At 41.8% G+C, this 12,863-nt stretch overlaps 1 protein-coding gene across 2 annotated transcripts; it reads left to right on the top strand.

The window, feature by feature from the left end:
* Positions 1-3,415: 3,415 nt before the first annotated feature.
* Positions 3,416-7,828, top strand: LOC146649539 (uncharacterized). Of its 2 annotated transcripts, none has more exons than XM_085387699.1 (4): positions 3,416-3,768; positions 3,843-3,896; positions 6,076-6,186; positions 7,157-7,828. In XM_085387699.1, the coding sequence occupies exons 1-4, from the start codon at positions 3,593-3,595 to the stop codon at positions 7,287-7,289; spliced, it is 474 nt and encodes a 157-aa protein (XP_085243825.1). In that variant the 5' UTR covers positions 3,416-3,592; the 3' UTR covers positions 7,290-7,828. The 2 variants fall into 2 exon arrangements, with proteins under 2 accessions (XP_085243825.1, XP_085243824.1); XM_085387698.1 differs by having other exon boundaries at positions 6,073-6,186.
* Positions 7,829-12,863: the final 5,035 nt, after the last annotated feature.

Genomic DNA, 12,863 nt, shown 5'->3' with positions numbered 1-12,863 from the left:
TAATTCTACCAAAGTCCACTATTTAGATTGAGAAAAGTTTATATAATTATTTAGCCTTGTTGTGCAAACAAGCCTGCAGAACTTAATAAATGTAAAATTTGAAAAATAACAAACCTAAAAAGAAACACTAGGTACGAGATACATGAGTACCTATGATACGGTGATACTTTTGGTAAACAACCATTTGACTAACATGTGTGTCTCACCTGCTCTTGTTCACCTCTGTTCTGTCCTCATTCTCCTCTCTCTCCCTCTCTGTTCCTCTCTCTCCCTCTTTGTGCTGACAATCATCAAATATACAGTTGAAACCAGATATTTACAAACTCTTCAGATAAAAACACTTTTTTAATTGTAACATCAAATCAGACTAAATGTTTATTTTTTAGATTGATAAATATAAAAAAACATATTTGTTAACTTTAAGAGTAAAGAGAGAAACTATCTGTATTTCTTAATTGTAAATGGCACCAAATTGTATGCAAAATTGAGCCACATTTATGGAGCTCCACAATTCTTTTCCTGGTGTTTTGGTTGACATCTCTTGATTTTCCCATGTCACAGAAACAGGCTCTGTGTTTTGCCTTATATGCATCCACAGCTGTGCCACCAATTTACTCACATGGACTCTACTAACCTATCAGAAGCTTCTTCAGCTCACAATGGAATCCTCTGGAGTTTTCTTATTAATTAACAATAAACTTAGTGTACATGTGCTCCTAAATTTGATGAAAGTGATAATAAATAGACAGATCTCTCTCTCTCTTTATTCTGACATTTAACTAATTCAAAATATATTTCAATATTTATTTAACCAAAACAAGTTTACTCTAAATTGATGTTGTACAGTAAAAAAATGTTCTTGTGTTTTCCATAAAGTGTATGTAAATATCTGGTTTCAACTGTGAATATACTGCTGTGTATTGAAATTCCTCTTGTTTTGCATAGAAATATACTGAACAACATACAAAGCATAATATATAAAATACCACCAGAGTTTTTTCTTTGAAAGAAGCCCCTTATGTCCATTCTTGTATATCAGTGCATTACTGAAACCGATTTATTTAGCCGTGGAGGGAAACAACTGAAAATATGAAATAAACACACACGTAAGCTAAGACTCTCTAAAGAAACAGCATTGTTGTTGTTCGGCTTTTCATTTCGCCATTTGTTGATTCACTCGAAGAGCAAGTAACTAATATGGGTCAAGTGATCAGTTTGACATCAATCTTTCGTGATACACCGTCATATTTACATTATTTGTACAGTACGGATGATTTGCTTTGGTACCTGGTCGAACTTCAGTTCTCCTCTGTCTGCTCAGTGTTGCCAACTCCTCAGTAAGGAAAATCGCTATTGGTTGTCCTAAAAGTCGCTAGAAGTCGCTAAATGACGTCATCGCCTAATTTGCAGAATTGGTCATGCTAATCTAATTGTAACCTATGTTGTTGGAGAGAGAAATAACATCGTGGAAGAGACATAAAGTGAGTAAAAAACGTCCCAAATGCATTTAGAGTTTATTTAGAACTACAAATTAAATTTCTTTTAGCAATTATTGTTTTTTTTAATGTCACAATTCCAACCCTGCTCCTTTACCCGGGCTTGGACCGGCAAAAGTGACCCGAAATAGGCGCTCTGGTGGAGTTACTTTGTGTGTGTGTGTGTGTTTATAAGTAGTTTTAAACCTTGTGATCCACAAAACAGCATAAGAGTAAAAGAAGAACTAACTGCGTTACAGGACCCACTGCTTGTTGAGAAAGAAATTTAATTTGTAGTTCTAAATAAACTCTAAATGCATTTAGGACGTTTTTTACTCACTTTGTCTCTTCCACGATGTTATTTCTCTCTCCAACAACATAGGTTACAATTAGATTAGCATGACCAATTATGCAAATTAGGCGATGACGTCATTTAGCGACTTCTAGCGACTTTTAGGACAACCAATAGCGATTTTCCTTACTGAGGAGTTGGCAACACTGGGTCATCTACTGATTGGAAGATTAGTGGTTCGATCCCTGGCTCCTCCAGTCTGGATGCCAAGTATCCTTGGGCAAGATACTAACCTCAAGCTGCTCTCTGATGCATCCATCAGTGTATGATAGCTAGGAAGCACTAAAAGCTTAGAAAAAAAGGTTCTTGGGTGAATGTGGTATGTTGTATAGAGGGCTTTGAGTACTCTGGGAGAGTAGAAAAGCACTATATAAGCATCAGTCCATTTACTTATTGATAACATTGCACTCACGTTCGACATAAACTGCTTCCTGTCACAGGGTGACGGGGTGACCAAACAAACATCTCCTTGGGGGCTGGAACATGACCTTCCCTTGCAGATGTTTTCCCAAAGTTCAGCACTGTGATCTGAATATAAAACAGGAAACACAAACACAGCGAGGTCTGTGTGCCATGGAGTATTTTAACCCTTTACTACCTCAGGCTCTGTGGCTTTTAAACCCCAAAACACAATACGCCAAAAATTGGTCCACCTCAAGGATCAGGTCCCCCGACACAAACAGAGTAATATAGTGTACGCTGTTAAGTGCCAGCTTGATTGCCATGATTTATTCATTGGTGAAGCCAAACAACCTCTGGTGAGGCGGATGGCACAACAACAAAAAAAAGAGCTAACTTGTCAGGCCAAGACTCCGCAGTCTTTTTACACCTACAGGCCAGTGGACACTCTTTCAATGATGAGGACGTAACATCCTGGACAGGGAGGAACGCTGGTTTGACTGGAGAGTCAAGGAGGCCATTTACATGAAAAGGGAAAGACCATCTCTGAATCGAGGAGGGGGCCTAAGGGTACATCTTTCATCATCTTATGATGTTGTGATTGCAGCCATTCCCCAACTCTCTGTGAATAGTACTCATTGCAATTGATCAGTGGTCTTTGATCAATGATCATGACAATTTGCATATTGATGATCAAGAAACTGGCCTCACAGCCCATTGTTCTTTCAGTGGGCTGGTTTCAGTCATTGTGCAAATGTACTTTTTATAATGTTGGGGAAACGTGCAGTCAGCTGAGACTGAAGAAATCACTTGGATGAGTGACGAAATGTTTCTCCCACTGAAAACGTTCAGATGAACAGAACAAACCTTTTGGGATTTACTTACCAGGATGACTGAGCATCCATTAAGACCCTTTACTAGTTGAAACATTTTAGCAGGTTGACTTGCACAGTATGACAGGAAGTCAGCATGTGACTTAGTGGGACAGAGGTGTTCATCAAATAGCTGATGAACCTGTTCTCACAGCAGGAATTACTGCAGGTGACTTGTAAGGAGGCGGAGCCTTATCACACACACAGGAATATCTCTTACCTCACAGTGACTTCACAGGAAGCTAGCGGTTAACATAAAAACACCTGAGTTCGCACCTGCAGGTGACTCAAATGTTTAATGATGTTTCCCACAGACACTGAGAACTGATGACATCGCAGTGAGATCACTGCGTGTGAACCAATGATCTCTTCCCCGTGAAGAACAAACAGCGCCGAGGTCGAGCTGCTGATAAAACCCACTGTAAATAGTGAAACGACTCATCACTCCCGTCGGCCTTCAGCTGGCCTTCAGCCGACCTTCAGGCGACACTGACATGTTTCTGTGTAAACAAAGAGCAGGTTTAAAAGGCAGCATGATGCCTTCAATGTCACTCTCTCTGATGAGGATGACGACTCTCTCTGCTCCACTCCAGAGGATGATGGTGATGATAATGATGATGGTGGTCTTTGTTTTGGTGACACCTCTTCCTTCTCCATGTGGACGTCTCAGGTAAGGTACAGGTGTCAGCTGGACTTCCTGTTTGTGTGTGCTGATTACAGAGATGTTTTCTGTTCTTTCCACAGACGTGAAAATGTGAACATGTCAAATCCTCATCTGGCCGATCACAACATCACCAGGTGAGTCTGACAGAAACTCTGGGTATTCCTGCACCAGCTTGTTAGAACTTTGAAGTAACATCAGGTATGAACATGTCATCTTGCTAAACTACATCCAGATAAACTCCCAGTCTTCTTCTTCTCTTTACTCATTTCACATGTTTGTTGTAAAGAAATCAGATTACTTGGTGGAGTAAATGTGTACCAATCGACCTGCTGATTGATTGTTAAATGATCAATGATGAATCAACATGTTTACTAATAATTTCCAATCATTCAGCTCACTGATCATCAGTTCATTAAATCTTTTTGACTGATCTTCAGGTGTGAAACTCTGACAGATACAAAAGTAACTGTCTTGATGCATGCTCAATCATCCTAGTAAGGAAAAGTTGATTCTGTTTATTTGGACGTAGCCTTTTTAGTGGGAGAAACACTTCATCACTCACCCAAGTGTCCTTTTCAGTCTCAGCTGACTGCAGATTTCTAACCTTATAAACAGTACATTTGCCTTAATGACTGAAACCAGCACCACAGACGAACAATGAGCTGTGACGCCAGTTTCTTGATTATTGGTTAATGGCCATGAGTGCCATTCACAAAGAGGTGGGGAATGGCTGCAATTACAACATTGTAAGATTGTGAAAGATGTACGTTTAGGCCCCCTCCTCGATACAGAGATGGTCTTTCCCTTTTCACGTAAATGGCTTGTGCGCACTCAAGAGTGTACACTACGTTACACTGTTTGTGTTGGGGGACCGGATCCTTGCGGAACCATTTTTTTGCGCAGCGGGTTTTGGGTTTGAAAGCCACACAGACATGGTGGTTGGAGAAAATGTGTCTCAGCTGTTCCGCTACTCCTGACACAAAAGAGATTACTAGGGTTTTTGCTTAGGCAGCAGTTTTGCGTCTTCTCTCCTGGATCGCCTGGAGTTTTCTTTAGATGCTGGCCACTGTGTCTGTGGGATGGTGTTTGCTCTATGTTGTAGTGTCCTGATGACACCCAGTGGATGATGAGAGCCAAACTTTAAGTGACGAAATGTTTCTCCCACTGAAAACACTACATCCCAATGAATCACTGAAAGGAGCCTGGAAACACGAAATGGTGGTGAGTCCAGGTATTTAAGCTCCATCGGGGGTTGTCCCTTAAGAGGGTCATTGACCAACTATTACTATTATATTGAGACCTTGCCTCATCACAAAGGTGTGGGTCTTTATCAGGGCTTAAATACCTGGGACTTTCCACTATTTGGTCTTAGAACTGAAGAAGCTTTTCGGATGAGAGGTGAAGCTTAAAGAAGTCCAGTTCTTTTCTTTCCAAGCTTCTTAGGTTACCATGACCTGGAAGACTGAGAACCAACACGAACATACATTGAGATGAACAGAATCAACTTTTTGGGAAAAGTAACTATAGTTTGAGTGAACCTACTGAGTTACTTTCTGAGTAACCATTTAAACTTGTGATGATCAATATGTTAACTAGTCATTAGTTTCATGTGTTATGTGTGTTATTAGTGTTCATGTGATAAAAATATCAATTCGCACCGGAGCATCAAGGGTCTCAGAGAATAATCCACAAATACACTGGAATTAAGTGGGAATAAAGCGGACGTCCTGTTGAACGACTGAGTTGTCACACGATGTTTCTAAATGTTTACTTATATTTAATTGTGTTACAATGATCGCTGTGAGCGGTCAGTGGAACATCCACTTGTTTATCACCTCCTCAGTAAGAGAGGATTTGTGTTGAAGATGATGTAGCCCATAGGTGTCAAACTCTGGCCCGCGGGCCAAATTTGGCCCGCAGCCTAATTACATTTGGCCCGCGAAGCCATACCAAATTACTATTAGAGCTGGCCTACTGGTATTAAACAGCTAATATATATATTGTTTAGTATTAAGCTTTGCTTGTTCCATATTCAGTTTTTCAGCAAAACTTGTTTGAGTCCATAAGAAAATATTCATTCTCATATCTGGAGGAAGATTTTTTTTTCAATAAATATTAACGTTAGCCCGCGACTTTGTTCCAGATTTGAATTTTGGCCCACTGTGTATTTGAGTTTGACACCCCTGATGTAGCCAGTCTATTTCCTGTTTCAGACTCGAGGCTAAAAAAAAGTCACACCTGTGAAGCTGTTTCAACTCTGTGTGAAAACTTTAATGAGGATCAGATTGTTTAAAGTTTTATTTTTCACAGCAGTGCAGAGGGGTTCACTGAGATTGCTGTGCGGAACAACACAGTAAAAAACATGGGAACCCACATGGGGAACAGCACGGAGCATGCCATGGGGAACAGCACCCCCACGCTTTTGTGAGTAACCTCAGGTTGCACCTAAATCAAGTATTAGGTGTGAATCCAGTTCAGAGGGCCTCTGCTTGTATTCAAGACTGATTCTTCCTCTGGATCACCTGTAAGACTCTGACACACTCACTCACCTGCAGCCCACTCAGGTCTGAACAGGTGCTCTCTGTCTGTGTTTCAGGAAGCCAGAATCAGTGTATGTATCTGTCACCACATGGTCTGATTGGCCGAGAAAACACCATCAGAAGTAGGGAGAGAGCCTGCTGATGTTTTTTGTTTTCAAAAATTACCTGAGAGTCAGACACAAAGTCACAACAGGGAGGCAGACAGACAAACAGAAAAACAAACAAACAAACAGACACATTGACAGACCAAAAGACAAACAGACAGACAGACAGACAAACGGACAAAAAGAAGACAAACAGACAACCAAACACCAACAGAAAATTAAGCAGCCAACTGAAAAAGACAAACAAACAGGCAGGCAGGCAGATTACAAAACAGACAAGAGAAAAAGACAGACAGGCAGGCAGACAGATAAACAAACATACAGATAGACAAACAGAAGACAGGCAGACAGACAGACAAGCTACCAAGCAGACAGACAAAAAAATAGATGACAAAACAGACAGAGCAACAAGCAGACAAGCAGAAAGACAGGCAGATGGACAGAATGCAAACACAGACAGACAGCCAAACACTAAAACAGAAAACCAAACAGACAAAAGAAAAAGACAGACAGGTGAACAGATAAACAAACATACGGAAAGACAAACAGGCAAACAAACAGAAAGAAAAACAGACAGAGAGACAGGCAGTGTGGGATCTGAAAGACACGCTGATTATTTGGAAGAAGTCACTGAAGTACAACTCAGAAAGATCAATCAAAAAGAAAGAGTCTAAATAAGTATCAATAATTATTAAAGGTGTTCCTAGATAATTAATCAATCAGTTAATCAATTACCTGTGCCTTTCTTAGGATTCATGGGGCCACAGGTGCTCGGTGTGTCCTGGCCACCTGTGGGACAGCGAACCTAGTTGACAGATTGCAGGGTGGAGAGGAGAAGGCTGGCGACGCCACCGCAGACCCCTTTGGTCCTGGGAAAAAGTGAAGGGAGGCACCTGTTACTACTTTATCATCTTCATCATCATCAGCTCCACCTCACACTCACCTGTCTGAGAGAAAAACACAAGAAAACCTAACCTTCACACATCTGAGGATGCAAAGAAGTTAACTACAATTCTCAAGATCCATCTTACCAACAAACATCCAGTGACAGAGCTGCACGCCACCACAGGTGGAAACCAAAGAGAACCATCTTCAGTCTCACCTGTTTGAGTCCAACTGTGGTCACATGGTCCAGCACATGATTGACAGAGACTCGATGACTTTCAGCTCCTCCCAGTATGTATTTACATCTTATACTTTTATTTTGAAGGGGCCTGTCGCTGATCACTTGAAGTTTTCCTGTCGCCTTTTACGTGTCAGTTTGTGTCTCTGACATCAGAGACAGAAATTAAACAAAGCTATTAATTAACAAAGTTTGTTGGTGTTTCTGTGGAGCTGGTCGGAGTCACACTGAGCATGTGCAAAATGCCTACCTGTAAATGTGACAGTCTGAAATGTGTCCATGTAAAGAAAATCTGTTTCCAATAAAGTATTAAATAAAGTTTGACTCTCCCTGCATGTACAAAACTGACTACAGGTAAAAGTCAGAGGTCAAAGGTCAACTACACTTCTATAGCAGAGGAGTTGGCCTGTGCTGGATATTACCTACATCAATCTTTATTTACAGTCTATGATTGATTATTAAAAGTGCAGCTTGAAGCCCTTCTGGACAATCACTGTGATGCGTGGCTGTGATATAAAAGCTGCGTGTATCACGGGTCAATGATAAAAACACATTAAGGTTTTCTGACTTGTCACAAATTTGGGATTTAAAAGAATTTTTCATCCTGGCAGTTAAACTTCTCTGAGTGTCCCTAAGAACATCTCAGCTTCCTGTCCAGGTTCCAAGACACTAACCATCTTTGATATACAGTCTGAGGTGCAGACTGTTATATCTGAGTGTGTGTTATGTTGACTAAGCACAAAAACAAAGAAGAACATCTTTCATTTCATTTATTCACATTTCATTATGTTTTCTTTTTATTTCGGTTTCCTTGCTGGAGTTCATCAGAGGGTTTGTTTCTTCCGTTTTGACTGAGGTTTGTTAATAAAGCTGGTTCAAAATTAAGCAATAGCGGCACCTCTGGGTGTAAGAACGTGTTTGTCCTGGAGGTGGCATCACAGGAACAGTAGAAACATCAGTGTGAGAGTCCACTTTGTGATTCTACTGTCACAATCTGAACTGTGGACTGTACCACACACAGCCCATCAGATTATCAGTATTAATCAGTATTGATTTTGCTGACACAGAGATGTGTTTTCCTGTATTCTGTGAGCATGTGCAGCTGCAGCTCCTCAGAAAGACTGAGTCACTGCTGATTGGACAATTGTCTGAAGGAGCTATCAGAAGTACGGGAGGAGGAGCAGCTGGTGCAATCATGATGAGGATGATGAAGGCAGAGTAAGCTTTAAAAACCAGATGAGCAGAGTGTGTGGAGATTAATTAAACTTTAATTATCACTCACTCCAGCACCTGACTGGAAACGTCTGAGTAACGTTCATGTGGGTCGGGGTCAGGCTTACTGCACAAGACTGCTTAAATCCCACCCACACAGGGCGAGCAGACAGCAGCAGAGAGAAATTTACCTGGGATTCAGTTAGAAACATAATCAGGATCATTTTTGGTATTTAAATCACTCATTAGGAAGGACTTTCCAGTCCGAGAGTGGAATAAATGTAGTTTAATGGGAGTGTTTGCTGGTACAGTCGGCCACGTTACAGGAGTCAAGAGGTCAGATATGAGCTTTGTCATTCATGAGTAGTGACCGTGTTAGCAGTTCTGTAGGATCACTGCTGTGTGTACAGAGGTGAGCCTATCAGGTGTCATCTCTGAGGTGTGTGACTGTTGCTGTGTAATATATCTGAAGCTGGCTTGGCTTCAGCAACCTTTGATCAGGGGAATCAGTGAAATCTTAAACTCTGTCAGCTCCGTTCAAAGCGTCCTGTCACAGCAGCTGCTGAATTCTGGGTAAATGACGTGTGAAACTGTGTGAGCAGTGAAATGATTGGCTAAGCCCTCGAACCTCCAAACACAGAGTGATTTAAAAGTGTAAATGAGTCAGTGCAGGCGAACGTGAGTCAGGGGTGAGTGGATGAAACGCTGTGACTGAATCAGTCAGAGTTCTGATGGACCTGAATCGATCAGACGCTGTCAGCAAGGCTAACAGCTCATTTATTAGAAGAGATCAATAACAAACAAACATGTCTGCACCTGCTGTTTTCATATCAAATCAATCAGTTCATCCTGACACGATCAACAGCAACTGATTACAGAGGAAGAAGAGGATGAAGAGGACAGGCTTGTTCTCTCTGAATCTTTGTTCTCACTATAAATGGAACGTCATGTGACTCGTTCCTGTCCTCACACCTCCCACAAACAAACAAACAAATAAATAAATAAATAAACCCAGCGGGTCTGATCCTGGATCTGATTCAGCACACACACACACACACACACACACACACACACACACACACACACACACACACACACACACACACACATAGGGAGAGCCTGGAGAAAACCTGCAGACCCTCAGAGCCTCCTCTGAGAAAGAACCAGCTTTCATTGTCCTGCAAAGACAGGCAGGATGGGCTTAGACCACTCTTCTTCATCGAGTGGATCCTCAGCTTTCACCAAGACATTAGCCTTTCTCATAGTTTCACACATATGACTGACACACACACAGTCCTGAATCCATCTCTGCTTTCAGTCAGATTACTTCAAACTATGAGTAACACACTGTCAGAACTGAGATTGCACTTCAGTGGAACCAAGTTCAGTTCAGTTTTATTTTTTCATTTTCCAAATCACACCAACAGTCCCCTCAAAGCATTTTACATTGGAAGGTCAAGACCCAGAATTATGCAGAGAAACCGAAACAATCAGAATTCCCTCTTTGAGCAAGCACTTGGTGACAGTGGGAAGAAAACCCTCCCTTTTAACCGGAAGAAACCTCCAGGCGAACCAGGAGGGGCGACCATCTCCTGCAACATGTTGGAGGTGAGGGGAAGAAGACAGGACATAGACACGCTGTGGAAGAGAGCCAGAGATTAATAATAACTAATGATTAAATGCAGAGAGGTGTATAAATGCATATAAACTTATGGTGGAGCAAGTACATGGCCTGTATTTGTATAGCGCTTTACTAGTCCCTAAGGACCCCAAAGCACTTTACACATCCAGTCACCCACCCATTCACACACACATGATGGCAGCTACATTGTAGCCACAGCCACCCTGGGATGCATTGACAGAGGCAAGGCTGCCAGATACTGGCACCACTGGGCCCTCTGACCACCACCAGTAGGCAATGGGTCAAGTGTCTTGCCCAAGGATACAACAATCAAGACTGTCAGAGCCCAGGCTCGAACCAGCAACCTTCTGATTACAAGGCGAACTCCCAACTCTTGAGCCACGATCGCCCCAAATACAGGTCGAAGCAGGTACTCAGTTTTGCATCTCAGGTGTACATCATGACACTGCTAATCAGACAGGTATATATACCCACCTGCCGCTTTATTAAGTACACCTTGGAGTGGCGCTCCTTTTTCTTTCAGAGTTGCTATAATTCTTTACGCCACAGATTCAACGTGAAGCTGGAAAGGCTCCTTAGAGATTTTCTCTATCTTGATATGAACAACATCACAGAGTTAACGTAGAAACCATACATAAATAAATTTAAGGTGTGACCCAAAGACGATTAATGACGTAATTCATCTCAACCAGCAGAGCTTCATCGCTATGAACTGACAGTGAGGGCTGATGGAGTAACTGAGGTTCTAAGACTGTTTCAAAGGTTTTATGCAGATCAGTGGCAGCACTTGCTGGGCTCCATTAGGAAACAAATGAAATGCGTGAGTAGGGCCGTGTGCACCTCATTAGCATGTTTTCATGTCTGCAATCAGAGACTCGCCTGTTTGAATCAGGACCAGAACACACCCGCTGCGACAGATTCATCCACAAATGAGTTACAGCGTTGTTTAGATTCTCCAGATCAGTCATGTATGACACATTTGTGCAGCAGCAGCATGAGCAGGATAAAAGGACTCTGCTTCCTCTCACAGATGCTAATAAATGACAGCTCATTAACATGAACAGCGCTCTCATCATGAAGCTCTGCACAGTGAACAATAACATCATCTCCAACCAACACGGAGCCCTGGGTCACACAGGAGATCAGGCACAAACATTCAGCTGTAGCACACACACAAACTTCTCACTTGTCTGTTTCCACATGTGATCGACATGTATAAGGTAAACACAATTATGACCAATTCTTTTTACATTATACATGCTTCCCTTAGGCAGTTCCGTCAGAAGGCATGGTATACAGATGACACCCAACTTTATCTATCCATGAACAGGGGCGGATCTAGAAGGGTGGCATGGGGTGGCAAGTGCCACCCTAAAATGATCCCTTGCCACCCCAAGTGCCACGCGAGTTTTGCATATAACAGTGTTGTTTATTACAATAAGATAGCATTAACAGTTTGAGCGTAGTTACACTCAACAGTGAATATAAATGCTAAAATGGAATATATTGCATAGTGTTCCCCCCTCCACCATTAACAAATGGTTCAGCCCATAGCAGGACCGGCTTTTTTCTTGTTTTCAGTAACAAGCATGTTTATGATTGTGCCAGAGCACATTTTGAACAACACCATGGGAATTTCGGATTTTACACAGATGGTTGGATGTTACACTGTGGAAATGGAAGGAAGGTGAGTGTTATGAACCCTCTGTGGTCCACGGACATGCTGCACCTCCAAATCACATGACTGATCTAAGCTGACATAGCAAAAAGCTGCAGCCACGCTGACTCTCTATTTCAGCCCACATTGAAAGTTCAGACTTCAAAGTTTTTACATTTTAATTACAGGCCAGTAAATCCAGAATTGTGATAATATATATAAGCCACGCTTTTTTCTAAATACTGTCGTCACGTTTTTGTGTGTGTGTGTGTGTTTTAAGCGTTTTCTAAGGACAGCACGAAAACAGTAAAGAAAGGAAGAAAAAGCCACCTCTTTCCTATCGTACCATGTCGACCAATTTTTTAAAAAAGTCAACACATGGGATTTGGTTGTTTAGGAAGAGGGAAACGTTTTGGGAGTGACGGTAACGGCAGCGAGACAGAGCGAGTGAGTGAGAGAGAGAGAGAGAGAGAGAGAGAGGGGGAGAGTTTTTAGATGTGGGAGATTTGTGACGTTTAGTGTGGAGTGGATTCTTAGTGTGTTGTGTTGTCTTGTGTAGCTGTTCTGTTGTGTAGTCGTTTTGTTTTGTGTGTCAGTGAGGGCACTAATGAATGTCACAAAGGCACATTTGGAACGTAAACACTAAGTAGAAAACCAGCGGAGTGATACACCTCCTGTTGTCAGGCCTGCAGGTTTATCCCTGTGCGGTTCCCCTCTCTCTCTCTTTTTTTTTTTACTGGCACACATCATTTGTGGGGCATCTTAATGCAACACCTGATTGTTCTCTCACTTTGGTTTTAGTAATATTTTTAAATGGTTGTAG

This window comes from Rhamphochromis longiceps, linkage group LG17 (assembly GCF_057381845.1).
Source record: "Rhamphochromis longiceps isolate RC_006_pf linkage group LG17, R_longiceps_female_GT1.1, whole genome shotgun sequence".
In the NCBI taxonomy this organism is placed as follows: domain Eukaryota; kingdom Metazoa; phylum Chordata; class Actinopteri; order Cichliformes; family Cichlidae; genus Rhamphochromis; species Rhamphochromis longiceps.
Note: the sequence above shows the minus strand (reverse complement) of the source record. Positions and strands in the feature narration are given on the sequence as shown.